The sequence below is a fragment of the Hemibagrus wyckioides genome, linkage group LG09, assembly GCF_019097595.1.
Source record: "Hemibagrus wyckioides isolate EC202008001 linkage group LG09, SWU_Hwy_1.0, whole genome shotgun sequence".
Classification (NCBI taxonomy): domain Eukaryota; kingdom Metazoa; phylum Chordata; class Actinopteri; order Siluriformes; family Bagridae; genus Hemibagrus; species Hemibagrus wyckioides.
Genome location: NC_080718.1, coordinates 22,500,583 through 22,528,488, shown reverse-complemented (window position 1 = coordinate 22,528,488; position 27,906 = coordinate 22,500,583). Strand labels below are relative to the sequence as shown.

General features: G+C 39.3%; 1 protein-coding gene across 1 annotated transcript; it reads right to left on the bottom strand.

Moving 5' to 3' along the window:
* Window positions 1–20: 20 nt before the first annotated feature.
* si:dkey-16j16.4 (uncharacterized) lies at window positions 21–27,906 on the bottom strand. Its single transcript, XM_058399541.1, has 5 exons — window positions 27,097–27,906; window positions 12,524–12,605; window positions 10,282–10,724; window positions 8,464–8,517; window positions 21–2,012 (listed from the first exon to the last, which is right to left on the bottom strand). Exons 1-5 carry the CDS (start codon window positions 27,163–27,165, stop codon window positions 1,887–1,889), a joined length of 774 nt encoding a protein of 257 aa, XP_058255524.1. The 5' UTR covers window positions 27,166–27,906; the 3' UTR covers window positions 21–1,886.

Here is a 27,906-nt window from a genome sequence, read left to right as displayed (position 1 = left end):
AGAAGTAAAGTCCAAATCACTGGAGCCAAGAGACATTTATTTATCTCAGTGGAACATAGCAAAAAAAAAAAAAAAGACTAGAGGCTTCATACATGTTACAAACATGTAGTTACTGTCCGACCGGCAGGTGTATATATTTATTCTGCGTGGATATATTTGAATAGGTAACTAGATTAAACGTGTGGAACCAGTAACAAAAAGTTCCTTGTAGCTCACCTACACTCTGCAAAAACATATTGACCCCTACAAGAGTAGGCTACATTCATTAAAAAGCTAGGTATAAATCAATACAGTACATAGTTAACATATTTAAAACCTACACAGTTACATACGCAAAATACTTGAAACAAAACATGTTTCGAAACACGTCTTATATCCAACATTGTGTTTGTCCCTTACCAAAACAATATGAGTGAAAGAGTGCAGACAAAATAGACAACATAGACTTAACCCAGGAAGGGGGTTATGATGAAATATGACGAGTATTAAGTATTGACTTTGGTACTTGGTCCAAAACATTCAAAGGAGCGTCTATCCTGCAGCTCCGGTATATTAGGCACATAACACAGAGTACGTTCTCTGATCTAAACCTGCGCTCAGTCAGATTCACGCGTCTAAGCCGGCTTTACACTGTACAATTTCTGCCTATTTTGTCGTTGCTGGCAAACATCAAATCACATTGTAAATGAATTCTTTGGTCATCAGTTGAGCGTAAAATGTGGCACGCTCAGCAGGACCAAATTTAGTGCCGGTGCGACCGTAAATGGCCGACAAGTTTTGTCAATGTGAGATATTTGCATTAAATTCTCGACGCTCATCTAAAGGCCACTAATAGGTGATGCGCATCGGTGCGTAACTCACAGCTCCAAATACGTTAGTAGCAAAAAATAATCCTTATTACCTCTAGCTTACTCTGAATCAATAAACTCTGATCACAATGATTGATAATGTAAGCAGAACATAGTCAGTTTATTTAATTCCAGGTCTATTGTTAGAGGACTCTATTCACATAACCTGGCATGAAAAACACACGTTATTGCACAGTCTGGTACAGAATTCAGCCAAGAATATATTAGGATTGTCTAATGCAATGTGAGAACAGTGTAGAACCGGCTTTAGTCGTACTAAATCTGGACTAGTACCAGGGATCCTTTTTTTTATTCCCCTGTTTATTACCATTCTTGTTGTCAATGAACACATCAGGCAAGCACTACAGCAGACACGGATAACCAATTAATATTAAATTTACATGAATTTCATGAATCTTTGATTATTACGACTGCAAGGAAGTGTAGAATGCCAGCCTCTCTGGTAACATTTGTAGTAATACCTTTTAAGCAAAAAAAAAAAAAAAAAAAAAAAATCCATTCTTTCCATACAGTCCATCCTCACATTACAAATCACACCGCATCACATTTCCTTCTCAGCCCAAAGCTCTCGGTGTAGCCTTTCTACATGATCTACAAATAGCCAAGATGCACATAGTACAATGGCAATTGAATAACTATACCTGAACATCAGGAAATAGCCAGATGTGTGGGGTTATTTACGAACCACAAAACTATTCAGAATGCCAGTTTCAGCAGAATGAAGCTTTTTGTTGTGGATCTGTCACAATACAGTTACCATGGCCATGTCATTGTAGAAAGTGTTAAATGATTATTTTCCTGAGATATGGTCAGTCAGCCAGTAAGGGTAAAACAACATTACCCAATTCCCTGATGCTCCTCTACATCTTGGGACTTGTTGTTTTGTCAACTTGGGCACTTTGTTTGGGCTAAAACCCTGCTAAATGACAGGATAGTAAAACTCTCCCTGTCCTAATGTGAGAAATAGGCTGATCCAACAAGCTGTGCTGTTTCAATCTCAAAGTCCAGTGGCTTCCCTCAAGCGCATGGAGGCTCCTCGCTGGAGAGCAGGGGACTGCATGGAGGGGCGGTGCTCAGAGAGCGGAAGGCAAAGATGGAGGGATCATAAGAGTATCTGGGAGGATGACGACTGCCGGTCAGGTTCTGTAAAGAAAGGAAGAAAAAAAAATGATATAGTATAGCTAAACTTTTAACAACAAGCATCAGTGAAAAAGAAACCACTTTCCTCTAAATTAATGGCTAAACTAGCCTTCCTGAGCCTTAGCTTTCATTACAGACTTAGACAGCAAGTAATTTATTAATTCTACTAAGCCAACTGTATTCGTTACTCACTGTTTTACAGAATAGGAGTTTGACTTACATAGGAATTATATAAAGGACGTTCTCAAGTAAGAAGAAGGAAGTCATTGGCCTTCATATACACTACATATATGTATTTTCACAGATTTTCTTAGACAGCTATGGGAGCTAACATTAACAAAATTCCTGAAAAAAGGAGTCATATTTATAAATGTTCATTATCTTTATGACAGCACAGAAAACAGTGTCCAACTACACAGCATGGCCTACAAAAATGGCGACCAAGAACAACCAAGACCCAAACTCTCTCACATTCACACCCACAGCCTTTGTTTCTGGTATAATATCCTGGTTGTGACCTTAAGTTTCTTGATCTTGCCTCCCCCTGTTTATACTGAATGAACATCATCTGACCTGTGCATGTTCCTTGAATACGTTTGTAGATCACATCTTGTCAAGTTTTATTAAAAGAATTAAGTAGCTGCATTTGCGTCTGCACCAGTATGCTGACATACAGCTGAAGCGAGCTAGCTAACATAAGCTAACAGGATCTCTAGAAAACATTTAAATCAGAGGTGTAAATGTTCATTACTTTCAAAGCCAGCTAGCTAACATAATATAACCGGACAGGATTTCTAAAAAAGATCATTCAGTGACGTTAATGAACGTTCATCATCTCCACTGTGAAAGCCAGTTAGCTACTATAAGCTAACCTGACAGGATTTTTTAGGGAAAAAAAAAGAAAAAAGTATTAAATCATATTTAAGAATGTTGATCATCTTCACTGGCTAGCTAAGCTAACGATAGGTTTTCTGACAGGAATGTTAAGTCATATTTAGTGTTCATTATCTTCAGACAGCTAACAAACATATGCTAACTTGACAGGATTTCTGCAAAAGAGTTCTTCTCATATCCTCATGTTCCTTATCTTTACTGGTAATATCAGCTAGCCAACATCTCTCATCATCAACTGAGAGAAATTTTAAGTCACATCCATACATGTTAATAACCATTGCTAACACTAGCCAGCTAGCTAACAACAGCTGCGAATAAAACAGCACAAACATAAGGATTAACACATGAACCGGAAAAATAGAGTAATCAGTTCTTATTTAATATAAATGCTCCTAATATATAGACGTGCTTTCAAATAGTAGCTACATCATTTGTAGCAGCGGGATTAGCATGTGGAAAACGTCAGTAATGCTCTTCACGTCTCTGTTTGGTTCTTTCTTGCTCTAGATTTATTTATCAACAAGTTAAATGATAGTAATCTTTAGCCAGCTCAGTGCTTGATTTACAGGACATAGTCTCGTATTGCTTACAATGTTTTTTCTTCCACACCACCTGCATAAACATGCATCACTAGACTAAGCAAAATAACCCCATATACAGGTACACATCCCCACGTCACTGAGATTACTACTTCGATCACTAATGTGCAGGGCAGTTTCCATGGGGTAGTTAAATCTTATTGTGTAGCATCAGCGAGCAGCAAAGTATTTACTATGAACTGTTCAGTGCTGTTTCGCAGTCCTCCATGGACAATGCTTTACTAGAATAAATATATAAACAACTCCAATCTACTGTTTTCCTAGCCAGGAAATTTAAGAACCAAGAGGGAATTTAGTATATTTTAGTAGGGATTACAAATTTCATGCTGAGATAAATTGCCACTGCTAAGCCAAAGAAGGCAAATAAGGTCAAATTAAATCTGTACCCCTTGTCATAGAAAAAAAGGCAAACACTCAGTTATTTCAACTGAAATGTACTTTTAGCCAGCAATGTTAGTAATTGGAAAAATACATTCTAAATTAAACACTTTCATCTAAGCATGGCAGTCCAGTACAAAACTCCTGCTTCTCCTTTCCATGGCCAAAAGCCTGTTTCTGGTATTAGCAACTCTGAACTATTTCTCTCCCTTAGAGGAAACGGGTTTGTGTGAGTTGGCCCTGATACAACACTTTCTCCAGCCATTTTTGGTGTAGGAGATCATGGGTTATGTTTGCTCCTTCTCTGTAATCAGGAGCAATCCTCTATGGATAACAGTCTCTGACCACAAGGCAGGAAATTTTCACCAGGGATCCAAACGAACCTCTATAAGGCAAAACTGCATCAAAGCTATATTATCACCTATATAAGGACTGGATTCAGAGCAATCATCATCATCCAACCTCATTATAGTACCTCCTTCGGTCATGCAAAAACTAATCATATAAACATTTATTGTTTATTATTCTGTATGTTATTTTTTTTTAGACTGGAAAATCCCTTCATATGGTAAAGATTCTTACACGGATATTGAGATATAGGTATCCTGAATTGAAAGATGTTTCTGTTGTGCATTTTTACATATGTATTTTAAGCATATGTAAAGTTAAAGCATTAAAAACAGAAGTGAAAATAAGAAAGTCACACATCAGGAGCATTGTGGTCATTTTGATAGTGGTAATCTGAATGGAATTAATTATGCTTACGCCCTAATTAGGCCCAAACCTGTTCCAGCATGACAATGCACAAATCAAGCTCCATCAAGACATGACATGGTGTGTTAAGGTTGGAGTGGAAGAACTCGGGGAGCTTGCACAGAGTCTTGTTTGCAACACAACTGAACACATCTGGAATGAGAAACCAGACCTCCTCACCTAACATCAGTACCTCACCTCAATAATTAGCTCACTTTTGTGGTTAAATGGGCAAATCTCCAAAGCCACTCTCTAAAATCTAGTGGAAATCCTTTGCAGAAGAGTGGAGGTTATTATACTGTAAAGGGAACTAAATCTGGAATGGGATGTGAGGATCTGAGGTCAGGGGTCTGATGTTGGGTAAGGAGGCCTGCCATGAGGCCAGCATTCCAGTTTCATCTCAAAGGGCTCTGTGCAGGACACTCAAATCATGTCTTGATGGAGCTTGATTTGTGCAATGTCATGCTGGAACAGGTTTGGGCCTCTAAGGTCCAGTAAAGATAAACTGTAAACTACAACAGATAAAGACATCATATTCATATTATTGTGTGCTTTCAGCTTTGTGGCAACAGTTTGGAGTAACACATACGGGTGTGATGGTCAGGTTTCCAAAAACCTTTGGCCATGCAGAGTACATAAAACAATGCCGGCAATGTATAAAGCGTACACAAAACATATACATCTTTATGTACGGTTTCTTAAAGATGATTGTTATAAGAAGCCAATTTTGGTCAAAACCTGTTTTTAAATCCTTCCAGTATTCAGCCACAGCGGCACACAAACTAGAAAACATACTACATATACACACCTATGCCAGGTCAAGTTGTTATGTCTTGCCTGAAATAGCCCTCAAGAGTCTTACTGAAACATTACAGGGCTTAAGAGAAGAGGTGTAGGCAGATCAGGTTCCAGTGAAAAGGAATGAAAGTAAAAGTTAACTTGTTTTGCATATGACTGTCTTAGTATGGCATGAGCTAAAACCACTAGCAGTGAGAGAAGTGGTGTGAACACACACAGCACACAACCAAACTCCTTTCCTCTCACATAACCATTATCAGCGCCTTTCAGTTCGGCTCGTAATAATTATATCTACGAGTGACCGACTATAGGCCTTTTTTGAGGAAGAAATTGTACCTTATAACAGAATGTATTCAATCTGTGTTTGCTTAAAGCGCTGGACCTGATTTGATCATGCACAGCTGCAAATACAGAGAAAGTGTAGCAACCTATTGCCAGATTTAGCATTGCCTACCTATGTTCTTTCAGTAACATCCTATTCTATAACTAGAACATAGTATGGGAAAAAGCTAACCCCCACTACACTTCACATCTGTTCAAGCCGAGTATAATCCTAGACAGAGAGTGTTTATCTGCTCCAGTTTCAGCCACAGATGACCCTTTTCTTTCCTTCTTTCCTTTCCTCGTTTCCCTTGTGTTCCCCAGACCTCCATCTTACAGGATCAGCCCCCATGATAATGACAATTGCACCTAATGGGACCCTTGGTAACAACTACACCCCCCCTCTATCAACTTTCAACTGGAACACAGCCTGGGAAAAAGGAAAAACAGGTGAGTCTATCGTAAGACAGGATCTATTTGCTCGACAGAAGAAGAATCTATTGTAAGAGGGAAGAAGCCTGAATCTGTGACAAAAGAATTAGATACAATAGTGAGTAGGAGACTGGGAATGAAAGATACAGATACCAGTGAGATCTATACTGCAGAGAGGGGTAAAGGACAAGATATAAAAAGAGTATTGGCTGAAAACAAGAAGGCAAGGAAGTGAGACAAGGAAAAAAAAAAAAAAAAAAACCACGTGTATCCCCTTCTCTATGATTCTCTCCAGATCATGGAGATCCTGCAACAGAAGGTGCTCTATAAAAGGAAAATGACTTCATCCCAACACACACGCACACACCAGGGCTCTCGACATGCCTCACTCCTCTTCTCCTCTTTACCTTAATCAAATAAAAGGGACATTCAATCCCTTGTAGACAGATTGGTGGTTCTTGAATGCGCAGAGGAGAAAAGCTATTAAGCAACAATTATGTTTTAAGCTAATTAGCAAAAACATAACGGCTTTGAGTTACAGAAGACACAAGCTGGAAAAAAAAAAAAGACGTTCAAAGACACGGCCTAGACATGAATTATATTGCTCAAGACATTATTATTTTTTTCCTGAGTAAGGAATAAGGTCTACGTGCAGACTGGATTGCAGAAAAGGAAATGTGGGTGTGTTAGAGTCCATATATAGAAATGACTCAGATTAGCTCAGGGTGGGTGTGTCACTGAGGCCACGTATAGAAGTTTTTTAAACATATAAATATAAATAAAGAAGTCACTGACATTCCAATACAATGCTTTGCATAAGTATTCATGCCCTCAAACTTTTCCACATTTTGTAGCGTTACAACCTGGAAGTTGCCACTTCACTGCTCCAGGTTCGACACCAAGCTCAGGTTAATGTCTGTATGATGTATCCGAAGAAGAATGGACAAAAATATCAGGATCCAGATGTGCAAAGCTGGCAAATACATAACCCAGATAACGTGCAGCTGTAAATTATTGCCCCAGTGGGGTGAATAACTATGCTTATCCAAATGTTGAACTTATTGTGGAAATCAAATTGTTAGGTGTAACAAGTCAAAGTCAAATTGAAGTTGTTTCAATACAAACAGTGAGGGGATGAATATTTACGCAAGGTACTCACTCTCTGTCACGTTTATACGCTTTTATCGTCGTCACTGCTAGTGCTAACTAGAGCTACCATAAGCAAGTCTATCAAGATTTTAGGTTATATTTTTAAATGTTCATAACGTTCACTGCTATCCAGCTAGCTATACCTGACAGGATCTCTGAGGGGATTTTTAATACATAATAAGTAACATTAATAATCATCACCTCTAACTATACAGCTATAGCTAACTTTCTGACAGGATTTTGAAATCATATTCATAAATTTCCATAATTCTCCCTGCTAATTCAATCCAGCTAGCTAATATAAGTAGACAGTGTTCCTGCTGAGACTTTTAGGCCCTGTTGTGTTTGGGGTGCCTTGTAAGGGGTCATTTTTTCTTGTTTTTCATGTTTTTGTTCGCTCTGTCAGTGCATATAAAGTTTATAAAAGCTAATGTTATTTCGGTTATAAGCCTTAGAGACTGGAACTGCTATGAAGTTCATACACTCATGCAGCAAACAACAGTGAGTAGCTTAGCACCAGACTAGCCATCCGATATTAGCATGTGGCAGTGTTATATATTTAACCACATACTGTGTCTCTATAGCAATTACTCTAAAGACAACAAGCTTTACACTGTTCACAGTGTGCCATATTGATTTTATGTCACTCTATAGACAGGAAAGGAACTCGTAGCTAACAAGACTACCCTCCTAGGCAGAGAATTACAATTACAATGACAATTTTTGCCTCGAATGCAGCATTAAAAACGCTCATAAGCTCATGTGAGCTAATATAATATTTCTAATAGTTATATTCATATATGTTTAGGATCTTCTCTGCTATCACTATTCAACTAGCGACGCTGAAAGGATTTCTGAACATGGTTGAAAATGCTCATAAGCGTCACTGCTCAAGTTATCCAGTTAGCTAAACTGACCAGATTTTTTATGCCATCTTTTAAAATATTCACATCATTCACTGCTAATGCTAGTTAGATGGTTAATCTAATCACACAAATCTGAGTATTTCAGAAACCATTTACCAAAACAGCAGTCTCACAACCATACCCACCTTAATATCATTACTACACTTTAAGCTAGTTCACACAAACCCATGTATTAATTTTACATCATTCAGATGGCACACTTACCCGGATCTTGATTGTCCTCGTTTTCCCACCACAATTCTTTTTCAGGAGCATTTTCTGAAACACAAAACCAAGGCAGAAATATTGACACTGATAAGATCCAGGCTTACATCATTCCCGTGTTGACTGTCCTATATTCTCCTGCACCACACCAGTCATGGCCCTCAGCAGTGCTCTGACTTATGATAAACATTAGCGTTTTTTCCTGCTGTTTGGGTAGAGAAGCTCACCCTGCACGCCATGCGAAATCTCATAAGAAAACATCAGAACTCATGACTTTGTCATAATGAATGCATGAAATAGTGTGATGCAGGGAAATGAGTGCTTTGCTTATAGTACAATGTCTACTGATCCTGCTGAATGAATGCACATAATACCAATACTTATGACAAATAAAAGCAGAAAATACACTTTACTGTTTGCAAATGTCACTAAAATGGGTTTGAGTTTGACCGAAATGACAAAAGCATAAAACGTATCACACTTTTCTGAGACGCCATGGATACCGTGATAGCTTTCATCCTCATATTAATGGTAAATGCTTGTAATATGAATATGAATCCCAGAACCACTGAGTCCCATAAGCTAGGCCCTTAAACATCAACTGCTCAACGTTTCTCCTTGGACCATGTCTGTACTCTAAGTCACTCTGGGTAAAAGTTTAGACTTTCCCAGTAATGAACGTGAAAAGCTCACTCAACCATCCAATCTGGTTTCATCATCTGTCATCTAAAGCATTTGTGAAGCCCAAACACACACCTCAGCCATGTGTGCTGCACATGAGCAGCTGCACACGTCTGTAGGATTGGTCTGTATGGATTATTGTAACGTCGAAAAATTGGACTGACCCAATGTGGAATACTATCCTAACACAGAACAGCTGTTCCTGAAGTGAAATACAAAGCTCAGCACTAATATAAACTTAAAGACGGCAGTTAAATCGAGGCTCATGCCATGTTCTTAGGATAGAAATTGAATAAAGTTGGCATGGGTGAAGAAAACGATAAGTGAAATTGATTTCAAAGGGTTAAAAATGAGTAGTTTTTGGCAGCCCCTTCAGCAGCAGATATCCAACACCGCCTATTCCACTTGAACAGGCGTTCATGAACTCACACTCACAGCCCCCGCTGTCTGTTATAATCTGCCCTCGCCACAGAAACCTTGGGACATATGGAGGCCCTCGGTATGATACCACTCTCTATTCCTCCCTCCTTCAGAACCCTGAACTGTATTCTCCATACAGCCTGTTCTTCATCTTAGGAAAACTCTGACAGTCTGTCCAAATAATATTAAACATGTCTGCAACTTCTTTTTCTCTGTCCTTTCTTACTCCTCCAAACACACACACACACACACACACGTGTATATATACACAAGCTTGGCTTCATGGGGACAGAAACAGAACAAGGAGGGGTGAAGTGACATCTGTCATCCGTTCCTCTCTCTGGAGGTGGCTGGCACAAGGGCCTCATGTGAGAATTTTGGTGTGTGTGTGTGTGTGTGTGTGTGTGAGACAGCCTTTTCAAATCCAGGAAACAAAGAGCTGTAGTCTGAAACATCACAAGTGTTTTTCTACACAAAGTGTAATAAGCATTAGTGAAAACTGTGATATATGCACATATACAAGAACAAGAACACTTCATGTCATGTAGTTCTTGCAGATTTAAACACTAAACTGTGAGTGGTATTTACTATTAATCCCCCAATGTTAATATACAAATATTAAATCCTTTACAGTAATGTTTTTATGGCATTCCAGCATAAATATTGCACGGAAATTTCATAAAGTTAATCCGTCAACGATAAAAAGTGCCAACAAACCTGCTGCATCTTCTCCAGGTCCAGACTCGGCCGTCCGGGTTCTCTCCGGTGTCTCCAGTATGGCACGGCGGGCTGTTCGAAGTGGCTGAGGATTATGGGTCTGTTGTGTAGTCGTGTGGAAGTGTGTGTGGGTTTGAGGCCTCGAGGTGGAGATGAGCTGAACAGCACAGGGCTAGGGGAAGCACCTGGCTCACACAGGTCCTTCACCTCCTCGTCACTGGAGGCACTGCTGAGCTCACCGTGCCGGTGCCACCTGCATCCTGCCTCAGCACCAGTGGAGCTTGCGATCCCTGCTATGCGCTCAAGCTCCTCTTCAGAGCTGTGGCGCTCCATGGAAGGCTCTAGTAGCAACCGCACACGGCGAACACGGCCCGGGGAAAGCAGGCCCTGATTAGGCTGCTGACTGGTGGCCAGAGGGGTTAAAACACAGTTCCTGCGGCGCTCTGGAAAGCAAAGCAAAGATAAATTAATCCGATTTTTATTTTTATTTCCGAAACAGTTTCACAATACACACCTTAATGACCCTTATGACGTCACTCATGGTTTACTTAGCTTTCACATGCTTTCAGTTATGCATCAGTTATCTAATTGATTGGGGTCATGCAACTGTTTTGAAATTTGTTTGGAATTTGTCAAGAAGTGTACGTTTGAGAATGCTAGCCGAACAGAGACATGAATCCAACACAAAACATCCATATCTGCTTTGCTATCCTAGTCGTTTTAATGAATTTTAGTGGCATCAGAGATCTGGAAATGATGGTCAAAACCTGTTCCTATGGATAACTACTGTAACTTTGTAGTAACTTGGAAAAAAACAGATGAATGGAAAACATTTGTGCTATCTTCTTATTTTGCTGCTTACCTACCATATAACCAAAAACAAAAAATCTCCCCCTGCTCATTCATCCAATTTTCCAAACTTTTTCCAACCATCGAACATCCAGTTCAAACCCGTTCCCACTGTAGCTTCAGATTCCTGTTCTGGGCTGTCAGAAAGTGTAACCTAATGTAACCTCCTGCTGTTATAGCATATGTGCATGAAGGTTTGACGCTTATTGTGTTCTGAGATACTTTTCGGCTCAAAATGGATGTGGTTAGTTGAGTTACTGTACACTTCCTGTTAGCTAAAACCAGTCTAGTCAATCTCCTTTGTTGCATCTCTCACCAATGACGTGTTTCTGCCATAGAACTGACTCTTACTAGTTGCTTCATTCTTCGTGAACTTTACAGTTGGTTGTATGTGAAAATCCCAGAAGAACACTAGTTCCTGAAATACATAACCCAGCCTGTATGGCACATACCCGGGTCAAAGTCAAAAAGCAATGACATTTTTCCTCGTTGAGGTTTGAAGTGAGCATTAAATGATGCTCTGACCTGTATCTGCATTGCAATGCTGCTTCATGGTTGGCTGATTGATTGATAACTGCATGAATCAGCAGGGATGCAGGTGTTCCTATTAAAGTGGCCAGTGTATTTTTAAGAGCGATGTTTCTCTCTACATTCTTCACATGCTACAGTGACTTGCGTGTAAACTATTGCTGTGTACTGTACATCTTTGCATGAGGATGATGTAATGTTAAAAAACACAGAATCTGGACCAGGTCTAGAATTTCAGCTCAGGCCAAAGAAATAAATTTTTAATAACGTAGGATGCCACACACACACACACATCTTTAGATGTGGTTTAAAATTAGAAAAAAGATATGTCTGTGGTTGAAAAGGGATAAAATGATAAAAATACAGACCCATGCATGCATACACACACACAAACACATATATGCACATACACAAGCACTCATATTCAAACTCGCATGCAAAAACACACACTCTCTCTCACGCATACACACACAAGAACTCGCATGCACTCACACACACATATGCACACACATACAAACTCACTCACACACAAACACTTCCACATAAACATGCACACACACACTCACGTGCACACACACTCTCTCTCTCTCTCACACATACACACACAAGCTCTCACATGCACTCACACACACATACATACGCAAACACACACATGCACACACACACTCACTCACCCACTCATTCACACATGAACATGCACACACACTCACGTGCACACACACTCGCATGCAAACACACACACTCACTCACTTAAAATCACTCTCTCTCACACATACACACACAAGCTCTCACATGCACATACATACGCAAAAACACACACACTCTCACATGAACACACAAAAAAAACACATGCTCATACACACACCTCGGTCGATCTGTGCCAGCTCTTGGTTCTCTCCTTCAGAATCTTCGCTCTCTCCACCCTCCTCACTGCCATGGTAAGAGATCTGTGTTTGGAAAGCAGCACAGACACAGACCTCATGACTCGTCCAATATGCAAGTTATGATAATGTAATCCTAACACAAAAAGAGCTTGTGGTTGAAGTGCCATGCCTCTTACAGCCTTACATCTGTTTTTCTACTCAGCTGCATGAAAACATAGCACAGCCATTCATGACAACATCGTAAACGAATTCAGGGACCCGGCTGGAAATTATCCAGATTTTTTTATTAGGTTTTTGATTTTAAATAAATGGCCTATGGTGTTGCATTTGGATTTCCGTGCTTGACAAAAAATAACCGCTTTCGCACAAAACAGTTCTTACGATTGATTTTATCTGTAAAACACTTAACAACAGACGCTGCAATAAAGCAGCTTTACTAAAATCCGGATGTAGATTTAGATAGATAATAAGCAAGCCAGGGTAAACAGCGGCTAGATAAAAAAGCCACTCCCGGTGACTACATGAACGAATCCTTCTCTTCCAGGTGACACCAGATAGAGGGACTGTATAACTTTAAAGTGTACAGTTATGATAGAGTAAAGGCAAACAGTGCCAAGTGTGGGGAAAGAGTATTTCCTGTGTGTGCTTTATATTGTCCACTAAAGCAAGGAAGATTATAAATAATCATAGTACATGGGTATACATCAAATGCCAAAGGCAAACTAAGAAAAATAAATTAAGAAGAAGAAGAAGAAGAAGAAGAAGAAGAAAGTTGGGGGAACAAGAAAGGTCACACCAACATAAGAGGGGTCAGAAGAAGGGATGGAGGTCCGGAAAAAAGAGAAAATGCTGCACAAATTTTGCTGATTGAATGTCGGATCCAAAACAAGAACAACAAATTGAAAATGAGGAACTCTTGCAATGATGGAGAGTCCCACCCAGCTGAACTGTTGTAAAAACACATGTTGCAAGCTAGGTTCCTTTCCCCAGCCAAATCTGCTTCTTTAAGAGTAAAGCCCCCTCAGAGAGCGTGAAAGAGAACGAGAGAGCAAGAAAGGAGGGGTGGGGGGGCAAGAAAAACAACAGATCGACTCCTAAAGAGTTAAGTAACCCAGTGCAGAGTAATTACCTTGCCTCGCCTAGGCCAACCAGCTGCCATCTGCTCTCAAGCACACACGCACACACACACACACCTCTTCAACCTCTTGCTGAGCATACAAGCGGCGAAAATGTCGGAAAGAAAGAGACTCAGAAAGACGAAGCAGAGAGGGAGAGCGAAAAGCACTGAAACTTTGAATGAGATAAATGGGGCTTTCTTGTGCTTGAAGAAGGATTGTAAGGAAACGAGCAAAGTCCAGGGGCCTAAAGGGAGTCGGCTCTGACAGTGGAGCGGTCTTAAGCCTTTACCACTTCCCACTCTTCCATTGAAATGACTCCTTATGTACACTGGGTAGATAATTACAGCTCACCACTCTATAATATACCACGGCGCTCTTGAATTCTCAAATCTGATTGGTGTAAATGTGCTTGTTCTAATACGTTACAGTTTCTATAGTAACAACTCATTCACAGCAAACATTCCAGCTAATCGTAAAGGGATCCAGCTGGAAAATATCCAGATTTTTTTATTTTTAAGTTATTGATTGCCTTAAAAATATAATGAATGATGTGTTTTAATTGTTGATAAGATAAACTTGACTTTTCTTTCAGATTCATGGAAGGAGTCTCCAGTGTCAGTGCTTTGTAATGCTGAGTTGTACGTTTTCCTCCATATGAAAAGAGAACTTTGCACTTTTGGGTTTCTTTGTAACAGGACAAGCTACTGTTTTTTTTGTCTTTAGATTGAGAGAGAGAGAGAGAGAGAGAGAGAGAGAGAAGGAAGGCTGGTGAGGAAATGACTGTTTAAAGCTGTCGATTATTCCAGAGCTCCATCACGTTATTTTCATTACTTACACAAGTAGGATTTTGTGCCATTTTTTGAGACCAGATCCAACATCATAGAGAAGATAAGTTGATGTCTATTCAAGCCACTCGCTATTTGGAAACTTTAGTACACTCTTCCTCAATATTCCCATTTCCACCTCCTAAGTCGCTGCAGATGTACAGGACCTCAAAGAGGGAAAGGAATTGTGAGGAAATACTATGTAAAGATGTTGAGCAAGCTCTTAACGAAGCACAAAGATTACGTTCACGTATTTGACGGACACTTTTATCGAAAGCAACTGGCCGAGTGAGGCAGAAGCCGATCCAAGCACGAAGCCGTGGAAAGGGGCGACGGAGATGAGGAACAAGCATGAGAAAGAACCGAGAGCTTTGAGGGCTTGAGTAACTGCTTGCACTAAAAACACTAGTGTCACACTCCGAGTGGTGCAATCTTCACAAGTTAAAGACTCGTTAGCAAATGGAAAACAACAAGCTAAAAAAACAGAAGAAAAACCTCCTATAGAAAAAAAAAAATTATTTCATAATATCCCAATCCCAATAAATTTCACCTTTACCCCTCTGTTTCATTCAGCTGTACAGTAACACACCCCATCATTCAGGTAAAGTCTGAAACACTACATCACACACATTCACAACCCACTGTCGAGCATATACTCTCCAACCCATGAGGCCAGGTACCCAGGAAACACTCCCCAGATGGGAGAAAACAAGCCATGACTATGTTTGAGCTTGTAAACTGCCACATTCCCTCCTAAGTTCATCAAGACTCTTCCTAATTAAATCCACTATATTAACATTATACCATTATAGTGCTGCTGTGGTTAGAACTGGTTATAAATTCTCAAATATGCCTGAGGTGAATCAACTGCTTGTCACCTTGGACATGCCATATTTCGTGTCGCTTTCTAGAAACATAATTCTGTATAATAATAATAATAAAAATATTTCTAGACACCTTTATAGTCACACAAATTCAATCAAGTAATAAACAGCAGTAAAGAGCAGTAAATTCATTCATCATTATCATTAATCTCTTGCTTTATCAGACATTCACTCATGCACTAATTTGCTGTATACCAGCGCTGTTGAATTCTCCATTCTGATTGGTCAGATGTTGATTCTTTTTCTATATCAGTAGTTCTGGCAGTAGTGTAGACTGCATGGTTGCATGGAATGTACCTCATTCTATTACATTTATCTCATTTATACAATTGAGCAATTAAGGGGTGGTCAGGCCCCAGCAGCATGCCGCCGAATAGTGGGTGGAATGAACTGTATTAAGCAGTAAATGAACATTTTGTCCTCAAAGTTGATGTGTTAGAAGCAGGAAAAATGTAAGAAGCAGAAAAAAGTGTAAGGATTTGAGTGAGTTTGACAAATTGTGATGGCTAGACGACTGGATCAGAGCATCTCCAAAACTGCAGCTCTTGTGGGGTGTTCCCGGTCTGCAATGGTCAGTATCTTTCAAAATTGGTCCAAAGGAAGGAACAGTGGTGAACCGGAGACAGGGTCATGGGCGGCCAAAGCTAATTCATGCATGTGGGGAGCGAAGGCTGGTCCGTGTGATCCGTTCCAGCAGACGTGCTATTGGTGTTGCTCAAATTGCCGAAGAAGTTAATGCTGGTTCTGATAGAAAGGTGTCAGAATACACAGTGTATGAAAGGTCAGGGCTATTTTGGGAGCAAAAGGGGGACCAACACAATATTAGACAGGTGGTCATAATGTTATGCCTGATGGGTGTATCTTTAAGGATAGGGGATTTTGTGGTTTCTCTGTAACATGGCAAAGTAGCTTTTTTTGGTCATATTAACTACAAAAGCAGATGAAGGACAACATTATTTTACATAAAGACATAATCCAAAAATCTCCACATTGAAGAAATGTTTAACTTGTTGAATGTCTTCCAACATACGTTATATTTATATTTATATTACATATCAGATAAAATCTTAAGAATGCCTTTGACAAAAGAAGAACGTACTGAATCAATTCTCATGGCTGGATCGGGAAGCTCTGCCACAGTCGTGATAAACTTTAACAGGAAACATGGCACAGACATCACACACTCACACGACACTCTTGCCAAACTCATTAAGACTAGACGGCACAACCGACCTGGGGCTGGCATGCATCACATAGTCCGCTCTGCATGGAGACTTTCAGGTATATGACTTATGGTATAAGGAATAACTACACTGGAATAAAGTCAACTTCAGGGTGGTAACAGGAACTCAACTTTCCAGCAGGCCACACCACCCCTTGCTTAAATATTTTCATATAACTGAATTTATTTCTTAGATACAGTTTGTAGTATATCTGGTATTATATATAGAAATCAGCAGAAACAGAGACTTTGACCTAAATTTACTGGAACGTCGGATGAACAATCTAAATGTTACAATTCCCAAGTGAACCGAAACCCACAAAAATACAGAAGTAATAAACACGATTGTCTGTATTAAATATATGACTAATGAGCACTTTAGCAGATTTATATGCAAAGTTTGCTGTTTATTTATCTGGAAAATTCCAGCTGAAAGACATTCCTCGCTGTAAATGTGTCTAACATGGAGGTCATGTATTTTAGTTGTGCATATACTGAACTATTCTTGGATAACCTTTGATCAAATAGATAAAGATCACTTCCCCAAAAACTGCACTACAGGTTAATCAGTTCCTTCAGGGTTTCGCTGATAGTTTTTTTGTAATCGTTACAGATTTCCAAAATGTACGAATCAACTTGCAGAGATTTATCTACCTGAAATTTACCCGGGTTGCCTAAATGTCAAGCACAGGATTCTTCTTTTAATCTCCTCCCTCTGTAGTAACCTTGTATGATAGTACTTATGATGGACACATATGAATCTGAGAAGGTCGAATGACCATTGTGATGACCTCACATGACATATTTTGGCTCCTGAGAATATCACAGTGTTCGCTAGATTTTGGGTTAATTTCAGCGTTCCAAAAATCCTGGAAGGACTGATTAAACAGAGAATAAACTATAAGAATGAAGGTGCTTCTTCTTTGGCTAATTCACTCATCGTCATTAAACGAAGCAGTACATTATAATGCAATGAGTGGGGGGGGTGCACACATTCCTGCAGAATGTACCACTCTGGTTACTTTAGCCCCGCTATGCACTTTGGCAGAGCTCAGCTAATGTTACTAACTTGCATTAACCTTTCAGGTTGCTTCGCATCCTTAGCTCGCTTTACACCACCGTCTTATCTAATTACCCTTTCCTCATATTTTCATTACTCTCCACCACGGTGCATAGCTCGGCTGCATATTAATACAAACATCCATTTTATTCACGTGAATCAAAGGCGATGACTTTAAGAAGAGCTCTTCCAATCTCTCCACATCTCTACTGTCTACATTTCATCTCCAGGCTGTGGAAAAAGAGTGCTGCAGCACTGGCAGAGGATACGGGAGGTGGGTGTGGTGGTGGTGGTGGGGGAGTGTAAGGTTTCCCACAGTAAGAAGCACTCTGCACAAGGTCACGGCATGTGTACGTGCTTGTGAACTGGATCGCTGCACTGAGGGCTGATTTGCTGTGATGGCAATCGTGCAACTGTTGACAAGCACAGTGAGATTATCTAGCATACGTATCATGTGATGCACCGCTATGCTAGCATTTAAGTTTAAAACATCTGTTGCTCCACATTGCGGCGCATCACGCCAGCCACAGACCCCTGTTCAACACACTGGAGGAAAAACACAACTCTTACAGACACTCATTTTGTCTTCATAAACATCCAGGAAAGAGGTGGAGGGAGTAATAAGTGGTGCAACATGTTTTTGTTTTTTTTGACAAATACTTCTTTCTGCATGGCTCCGGCCCTGTGCTAAGCTTAGCATGTGCTGTAAAAATTTAGAAAGCTGTTGAAGAGGCTGTTCTCAACCTCTCCGAGTGTCTCACATGGTAACCCTTAGCTGGTTTAAGCTCACACTGGACTGGATTTTTCCAATTTCCTTTTCCACAGCTGTCCTTAGAGTTCAACTGAGAACCTTTCTAGTCTGTTCCAAATGCTTATTATGTGGCAGACAAAAACAAAAGGGGATAATGTATAAAAGGATGTGCTGCTAAACAATTCTAATTTATTATATCATTTATTAAATAATGAGATCTCGGAATTTTTTTTGATCTGTTAATGGCTACACTCAATGCTGTGAAACATCTGTTAAATAAGTCATTCCCAATAAACAGTCACTCCTCTCTTTTTCCTCTCTCTCTCTCACAAAGTCAATAAGACAGAAAAAAAACACACACAGCTTGTCATGTTACCAACAAGGAGCAAAGTCTGTCTGGAAAACTTTCCCATGTCAGAAAAGTTACAGCTCTGATTGTTACAAAGCACTGAAACAGAAATGCTAAATGCCAATGTTTGTGTATGTGGCATATTTCATATATATTTATTTCTCTTGTGTACTCCTGAGGCAGTTTCTGGCAATAGAATTTCCTTTGGGATTAATAAAGTTCTATCTTAGCTTATAAACATCACTTCACATGAAACTTCACCATTTTCTGTTTACATGGTGTGTTCCCTGTATAAGTATAAGCTGTACTACAGACATGATACCTTAAGCACAATAATATAATTGCTGGAATAATAACCATTATTATCAATGTTGCTGTTAAAGTAAATTAATTAATGGGGCAGTGGTGGCTCAAGTGGTTAAAGCTCTGGGTCGTTGACCGGAAGATCGGGGTTCAAGCCAAAGCACCGCCAAGCTGCCACTGTTGGGCCCTTATCCCACCCTGCTCCATGGGCGCTGCATCATGGCTGACCCTGCGCTCTGACCCCAATCCCCAAGGATGGGATATGCGAAGAAAGAATTTCACTGTGCTGTAATGTATATGTGACAAATAAAGACAACTTAATTACCACCTTCCAATTAATGACATTAGACAAGTCAATATCGCTGTGGTATAAATTTTACTACCAGTCGAACTTTCTCCGCTTTGAAGGTTGGTTGGTTTTTAAGGTGTCATTTGCTAACAGAATCATTAAATGAATGAATGAATACAAGCTTTTCCATTAGACTGGGGTTTGTTCTGCAGAGTGTGGGGAACTTTTGTGTGAAAACGTCTACACTATGCAGCTTGCCAAGTCTAAAATAACACATCTACAGTAAAAGCACAATCGCATAATCGCACTCTAATGTGCGAAAGAATGAAATCCAAGAAGGAATTTTATGTGGGGTAAGTTGCCTGGTATCAAGCAAATACAAAGATGGAATTGAAGTGAAGATAGCTGGGATGGGTATCAGATAGCTGAGATCAAGCTTTCAGGGTTATATGCGCTCTCCATGCTCTCTGGTAGGAAACAACAAGAGGCATTCATTTGTGTTATACATATTCAGCATAATTACAGTGTTTTGTGTTCTTCCTCAGTTTACCTCCTCCTCAGAGTTTGGGTTTAACTGTGTATGTTCAGACAGTCTGATTATTTTAGCGTTTGCAAATTTTCGAGGAAGGATGCAGAATTTCCGCTTATGTTTTATTAGGTACCCTGTGTAGTGAGGGTACAGAGTTAACAGAGAGGCATTTTGGATTCATCCTAACTGCAAGAAATGTAAAATGCACTGTTTACGTGGCACGTCAAATTATTGTGTGTTTGTATACCAAATCTTTAAACGTTTTATGGTTTTAAAAGAAATGTACAGCTCTAAATCCACTATGTTTTTGGAGCAAGCTAACTAGCTAACATTCACCTAGCCCCAACATTACATAGCATACGCACAGTGACGTTAGCAACCATGATTCAGATAGTGATGAATTATTAAAATCACCTGCATTTATGTTATTTGATAAATTACTTATATATTTGTCATTTTCCTCCACGTTCAACTTTACAGACTGAAAGGAAGAAGAAACTTAGCCAGTTCCACTTAGCCGCTTCTAAGAAAGCTAGCGCTAGCTAGCTACTATGAAGTAAACTACCTCAGAACAAGAGGAGATTTTTGTGGGGAAAAAAAAGGTCACAAATTATCTGGAGCAGAATTTGATGCCAGACGAAGCGACAATAGACAGTGGACAGAAAAACCTGCAGGAGCAAGCAAAACCTGTGTTTCATGCTAACCTTTAGCTAATCTTTGTTTTAAATTACTTAGCAGTATTTACCTTATTTTTTTGGTTTACTTAAGATGGTTTAAATGTACCGGATGCTAAATGTCTTTTTGTTATTCTTGTATTATTGATATTGTGTTCATATTCTCTATCACCACTATATAATATCATTATAAAATCTGTATTTTTCTGTAGCCTATTGATTTTAAATACACTCTGAAAATGTGACTGTGTGCTCACACTCCATGTGTGTAAAGGCCTTACAGTATTGTGTGTACACTAGACCCCAGCTATGTTTGGAAGAAGATGAGGGAAAATACGCAGACGCCATGTTTGTATTTTGAAAGTCTCATGTGACAGGGTGAGAGATTAGGGCTGATGATAACTGTCGTGGATTAAACAGGACAGAGATAGGCGTGTGGATGTACATGCATGTAAAAGGGATAACAGCGGACAGTAGGAGTTACTGATGTGATAATGGTCAAGGGTCAGTTCCTGTTTGCAGTTCACGGTCATACTGAAAAACACACACACACACACAGCACACAAACCACACACACACACACACACATTCTGATGACTTCAGCACATTATATTGTAAAAGATTTCGCAAGCAAGACAGAATAATATGCCTATGTATATTATTGACATGAATATTCTGAACAGTTTGGAACCAATGGAGTTTCTGCCATTAAGGCAAATGTGTGTGAGTGTGTGTCCTTGGTGTGAGCAACCAGAATAAATAAAGTTACCAAAAAAAAAAAATCCATGCAAATGCCTACACCTGCAATTTTCCTACTTTTTCAGGTTCAAGTGCTGACACTAGAGATTCCTTCCACTAATCTTACATGCATGTCTCATCACAATGTATTTTTTATTCTGTTTATGCCAAGTGTCTGCTTGGATACAAATCTCTGGGAATTAACCTTCTGAATCAAATTAGCCAATTCTGTCCGTCCGACCAGATTAAAAAATTCAGTAGAAATATTATCGAAGTACTAATTACGAAAGGATCTCATAAGGAACTACTTTCAGATTCTCAGGTGGGGAGATTTTCATGATTTTATGATGTTAAGATTACTTTTAAAGAAACAAGGAAACAGAACTGGAAATGAATGATAAAATGAAATGCCATTATTTATTTTCACTGCATTCTTATGACATGAAATGGAATACAGCATCTCTTGTCTAGAGTTTTGTGTAGACTAAAATCACCAGTCCACTAGAAAACATAGCTAAAATCTTAAAAGTAACACTTCCTCCCCACCAAATAAAGCCCAGTTGTTCATATATTCACAAACTGTGGAATTCTTCTTACTGGTGGATTAATTTTCAACAACGACTCTTTAAATCAACTCACATGTTTTTATTAATACAACCGTAATATAATATTAATATATAATATGTCATATGTTATTGTTTCTATAGTAGCTAATTCCCAGCTCCATAGAATCAAAGGCTATTTGAAGTGGGTTTTTATAGTTATATGTAATTGCTGTTTCTTTAAGGAGACCTTTATTTTACGTTTTAGAAAGGAGTCTCCAGTGTCAGTGCTTTCAGAGGTAATGCGGTTCCTTAAAGTTTTCCCAACACAGAAAAATCTATAGATGTTTTTGTCTTATTATCTTTAAGAGGAAAGAAAAAAAGAAAAAGATAAAGAGGCCGGTGTTGAAACTACTGATTACATCTGCTATAACATAAGCGATAACAGGAACTAACATGATTCGCAGACATTCCACACAACAGTTAAATGCAACCATAAACAGATAAGAGGGATGACGTGATGTATACACTAAACAGAAGGATGTAAGCGGTGACGTATTGCTTTGGAATGAATGGAAATGTTTGAGATCTGAAATAATAATATAAAAAAATAAAATCCTGGGTGGTAACATGACATCATGCCGCCTCGTCAGTGGCTATTTTCTGGTAACTTCACGTCTTGCGTTTTATGCCTTATTGTAAATAAAGGAATAAAACTATAAACGCATTTCTATTAAAGAGGCACGAACTAGACAAAAAATAGAAGGTTGTTTTCCACTTCACAGCAAGCTATTTACAGTTTCACATTGTATTAACACCAACAAGAGTCTGCTTAATTAACGCTGCGTTATTTCATATAACTTTCATTATTTGTATTCAGTTCAATTCAGTTTTATTTATAGAGCACTTTAAACACGGTCGCAAAGAAGCTTTACAGGAATATAAAGCCCTAATGAACAAGCCTGAGATGATGAGATATCTATCATCGTTTGAGGATGCCAGATAAATAAAATACATAAATAAGTAAATCTTCTATTACTGGTCAAAGAGTGTGACTGAATAACCAGGAGATTCATTCTAGTTAAAATAAATACAAGGTTAATCTCCAGATTTATCTTAAGCACAAGATGGTTTCAACATTTCCTTCTCGATCTTTATTAATAACATTTTCCCTCGGTGACTGGACACGACTTTGATTCACTTTCCGAACCAGCATTCCTTAACCAACATGGTAATGATCACGGGCTAGAAAGTCCCATCCTTTTCCTCCTGGCCTGAGTAAAAGCAAACATTTCATAAATTGCATGTTGCGTGCCAGTAGGATTTAGGCCTGTGATTCGCAGCACAATGAACACACTCATTTTGAGTGGGAAGCCCTGCCAGTTATTCACAAGCTTCATGACACTTTAACCAGTTTCCCAGCAACGTCGAAAATATCATCCGCCAGCTTGACGTTGTCTCGAACATTCATATTATAGTTTTATGGACGTTCATTTAAACATCACCGAGAGCATATGCTTCGAGTGTGGCTATTCTAAATTGTCCTTTCTTTCTTCGTAAGATCAGACTGCTGGCCCTGGGAAGGTTTAAATGTTAGTCAGGTCAAGCCTGAAGGAAATCTGGACTTTATATTCTCGCTAGCAAGCAAGTCACAAGTCCATTGTGGGCTTTCTCAGTAATGAGTAGCATGCACTGACCCAAACAAACACAGGAAGGTAGATGATAAACACAGATCTCAGCATTGCAAAGAAAAAGGCAAGGGAAAGAAAGAGAAAGCAAGTCAGTGGAAGTATGAGAAATCATATCTATGTTTGAACATGTTTTAAATGCATTTCACACACTCATGCGCTCGGCATTTTCTGATTTGGTGCCATGGGTAAATGTTGGCATGTGGGATCGCAGCAGTGCATGTGTTGTGTGTGTGATACACCCCCACAAATTATGATTACAGAGCTAGTCTTTGGCAGGGAATTCATTCATGTCCACTGGGCCATATCCGATACACACAGTGACGTGTGGCCTCCGTCAGCTCTCCACTAACAGCACCAAAGCCATTCTTGGCATGATCCTGGACTCCAATTAACATAATTGTATTTATTAGTGTAAGTCATGGGGTCAAGCTTGAAGCAGGGCAAGCGTTCACTAGTTTTTGTTTTATAACCTTCCCAAATATTCAGCAACATATAAACAGAATTCCAAAGCAAGAGCTAATACTATTGACATTTAATGATATTATTCTGCAGGTCTGTAAAGCACATATGAGAGATTTATATCTATGTATTTTAATAAAGTTTATATTATATTTGGTTATATGGGACATTTTCCAGTCTCTCTATCCTACAACCTCGTTTTTGCTGTTTTTTTCTTTACTGATATGGCCCATAAGGTTGGTTGTTATTCATATTTCCATTTATTTCCTTCAACCCTCAGTAGAATTGTACATATTTTTAAAATAATGTTTCAGGTGATCTATATTAAATAATTATATTTTATAAGCACATCATATTTTTTGTTTATATATATCTTGCCTCCAAATCTCACGTGAATGCAAACATCCTCATTAAGTGAATAATAACCTCAGAACTGAATAAAAAGATTGCGAGCTAGCCTAGATTGCTAAATAATACTAGTGTTGTTATGGATGCCTTAGCCAATTTTTTTCACAAACTGGAAGTTAATGATTGGGGGAAAAAATGAAGCAGGTTGTCACATTACTGAGAAACCACAAAGCACTCCACCCTGAAGGATTTCCTGTGTGAAAACCTAAAGGAACAGTTATTTATTTATTTATTTATTTATTTAGGCTTTAACAAAGCATTAGCACTGGAGACTCCTTCCAAAAAAAAAAAAAAAAAAAAGCTAAATAAACATCTCCTTATGGAAAACTTCACCATAACTTTGTAGAGAAAGAATATACTAGAAGGAGTGTTGTGAAATAAAATGGAATACTCTTCTACTTACAGTGATAGTTTGCAGCTTGTGGTGTATGTGTGTGTGTGTGTGTGTGTGTGTGTGTGTCTGTTCATTTCAGCTGAAGGACAACCACAGTAAGATATCCAAAAAAAAAAAAAAAAAAAAAAACCCAAACCTTTTGTATTATTTTGAATGGCATGTGAAAATATGGATCACGGCTATGTCTCCTTGTAGCCTGGAAGTCGGGAAAACATAGGCTCTTTATATAACCTGACGAGCTTATTACTGTACATACACGGCCATACAGAATATTACAACCTGTAGCTATAGCATATCGAGTCACACAGTGACACTGAGCTCCAAGAACGATATCTATATCATCATAAAGTATAAACTGATAATAGTGTGATCAGCAGGATTCCTAAAAAAAGCCACAGCATTGTAAAGCTTGTAAAAGCTTATTTTTTCAAATCATGAAACCTTATCACCAAACCTTCTCTGAGGGAGTCTGGGTGTGCTCAGGCATGGTTTGGAAAAATTCTAGAATTTTCTAGACATATCTAGTACACACGGCACACCCTAAAAAGTCTAAAACCAGAACCTGTTCTTTCAACAGCACACAAAAGCATACATATCGCAATCAGTCATCAACTTTTAATGACCGAAGGAAAAATTTAAGCTTGAATTCATTATCGTTCCTTATTATGATCCTAAGTGTATTTCCATAGAATAGTTATCTGGGTTCTTGATCAAGGTAGCACATGGATCATGTACATCTGTGCAGGAAAGCTGAACAGTAATTGACTTTGCAGGAACATACAGTAGAGAGGCACGTTTTCCTATGCTAATATCATAATGCGGTCACATATTGAAGCTGAAAAGTGCTAAGAAAAAAAAACGTTTCCTCCTTTTAATGGTTAAAAACACATTGACAACACAGTCACATCTATGACCCTCGAACATGACGCAGCTGAAGATGTTTAGGACAAAGCAGACTCGAGCGTGACAATGCCAGCCAATGTTTCTCACCCTCATGATGGCACGAAGAGTGCAAACACATCCTACAATGGGCCGAAGAGGCCCTGAGCAGCTGCATCCTAGCACTTTCCATCATGATGGCACGCATAGCTAATCGGCCATGAAGTGCATGTGTGCAGACAGTTTCACTTTTCCAGCACCACCGGACACGCCACAGAAACCCACATCTACCTGGAAGGACATTTCATTACTCAGGCAGTGGAGCAGTGGGATAAGAGTAAAAAACATTTGGGGGGGAAAAAAAGGCTGCCTTCTTTTTTTGGGGCAAGACTGAGCCATGGCTTTCATTTTGGAAAAGGGAGAATGTATCAAGTACAGGACAGCCATTTTCTTCAGAAGCATCAAACATCATAAGGTCTCTCTTTCCCTTGTGCCCTAGTGTTTTCACTGAAAGCCAGTCTAAAGATTAAAGATTTCCGTCCCTATGCAAGGTCAGAATTAGCTTGCAGCATTAGAGCGAGAACGGAGGAAAGATGAAATAAAATATAACCTTTCGAAGGAAGTACAACCCACTCAGAGCTTGCTCTCTACACAAATACAGAGCGATGGATTTAGAATAGCTTGATATAAATAGATAAACTGCGAAATAATGCTGTGTGTGTAGGCATGTACACTCATACATGGTTACTGGAATACGGGAAGCCTTTAAGGGGTCTCCAAATCATTTTAGGAGCTAGACCAATTGTGTAATGTGTCAAATCAAGCTTAATGCTTAACTTACTGTGTGTGTACAACAGGGTTATTAGTAAAGAATTGAGGAAGGAAATCCTAAATGGCTGCGCTGAATTGTTACTAACTGACCTACCAAGGTGTTTAATGTGGGGTCTGTGATTTTCTTACAGTGGTTGAATCACATCCTACTTTCAAGCTACTGAAAGCATTATGCATAATACATACAATTATGTACAATTTAATTTGACAAGAATCAAGGTACCAAACTAGACTTAGTCTTTATCTCTGTGTTCCTCAAGGGTTGTGTCTTTACCTGGGAAGGTGCATGTGCAGGATCTTTTAAAAAGTAAATGTGGCCTAATTGTGCATCTTCTGTTATTTTAAGGGTATCCTGTAGTCATATTTTACCATGTATACAGGACAGAAAGGTGCAGCATTGATGGCAAAACTACAGAGGCAAGGAAAAGTACAGTTCGGTTGTCCAAGAGTGTATGGTTTCAGTAAGTAGCTGAAAGAGTAATGTACACAAAAGGATGGATTATGTTTATGAGGGACAACAATTGTGTTGCTTAAAGACTGAAGAAGGTTCAAATTCAAGCATCCTGATTGCTCACACAATGAAACATGTTTATTTCTTTCTTTACTCACCTTAAGCTGGAAAGGGTGGATTTCATTGAGGGAATGTCTTCTGAGCTTTTTGGTTAGAGTCTTCAGCATGCTGACGATCCTGATTTCTGTCTTTATTGTTGTTGTTTTTTTGTTTTTTAAGTTTCTATTCGAACTTCTCTCTCTACATTTCCATGCTTGGAGTATGGAGCAGGCATTCAGCTCATAGATCAGAGATCATTTATGAACGCAGTGCGCCAGGGTTTGATCTGCAGGTTTGCAAAAGAGATAAGAAAAGAAAACCCAAAGAGAGAGAAGCAGAGCCGATGGAGCTGCACATCAACCCGGATTGTTCTTCCTGTTTATGGCCTTCAGCAGCTGCCCAGAGAAATGAGCTGGAAACTCCGTTTAGCTGGACATCTTCACCCAAAGATCCGATGTGAAACTTTTGCAGATCTTGTCTGACAAGCCGGACTCAGTGTGGTTCTGTGTGTGTGTGTGTGTGTGTGCTTATATGTATTAATGTCGGAAGACCTCAGATCCTATCAACAACCTATCCGACTCCCTAAAGCTCAAACTTGTCCTGAAAACAAAAACTACTTCCGAAAAGTTGTGATCCTTTTCTTGCTCTATTCCCACACCACGTACTCCATACATCACTCCCTCACGCGCGCGCGCGCACACACACACACACGCTCACACACTCACGCACGCACGCACGCGCGCTCACACACACTCACACACACACTGACACACACACACACGCGCGCACGCACGCACATGCATACATCCACGCATACACACACACAGAGGCGCTTACGGGAGAACTACACACACACACACACACACGCT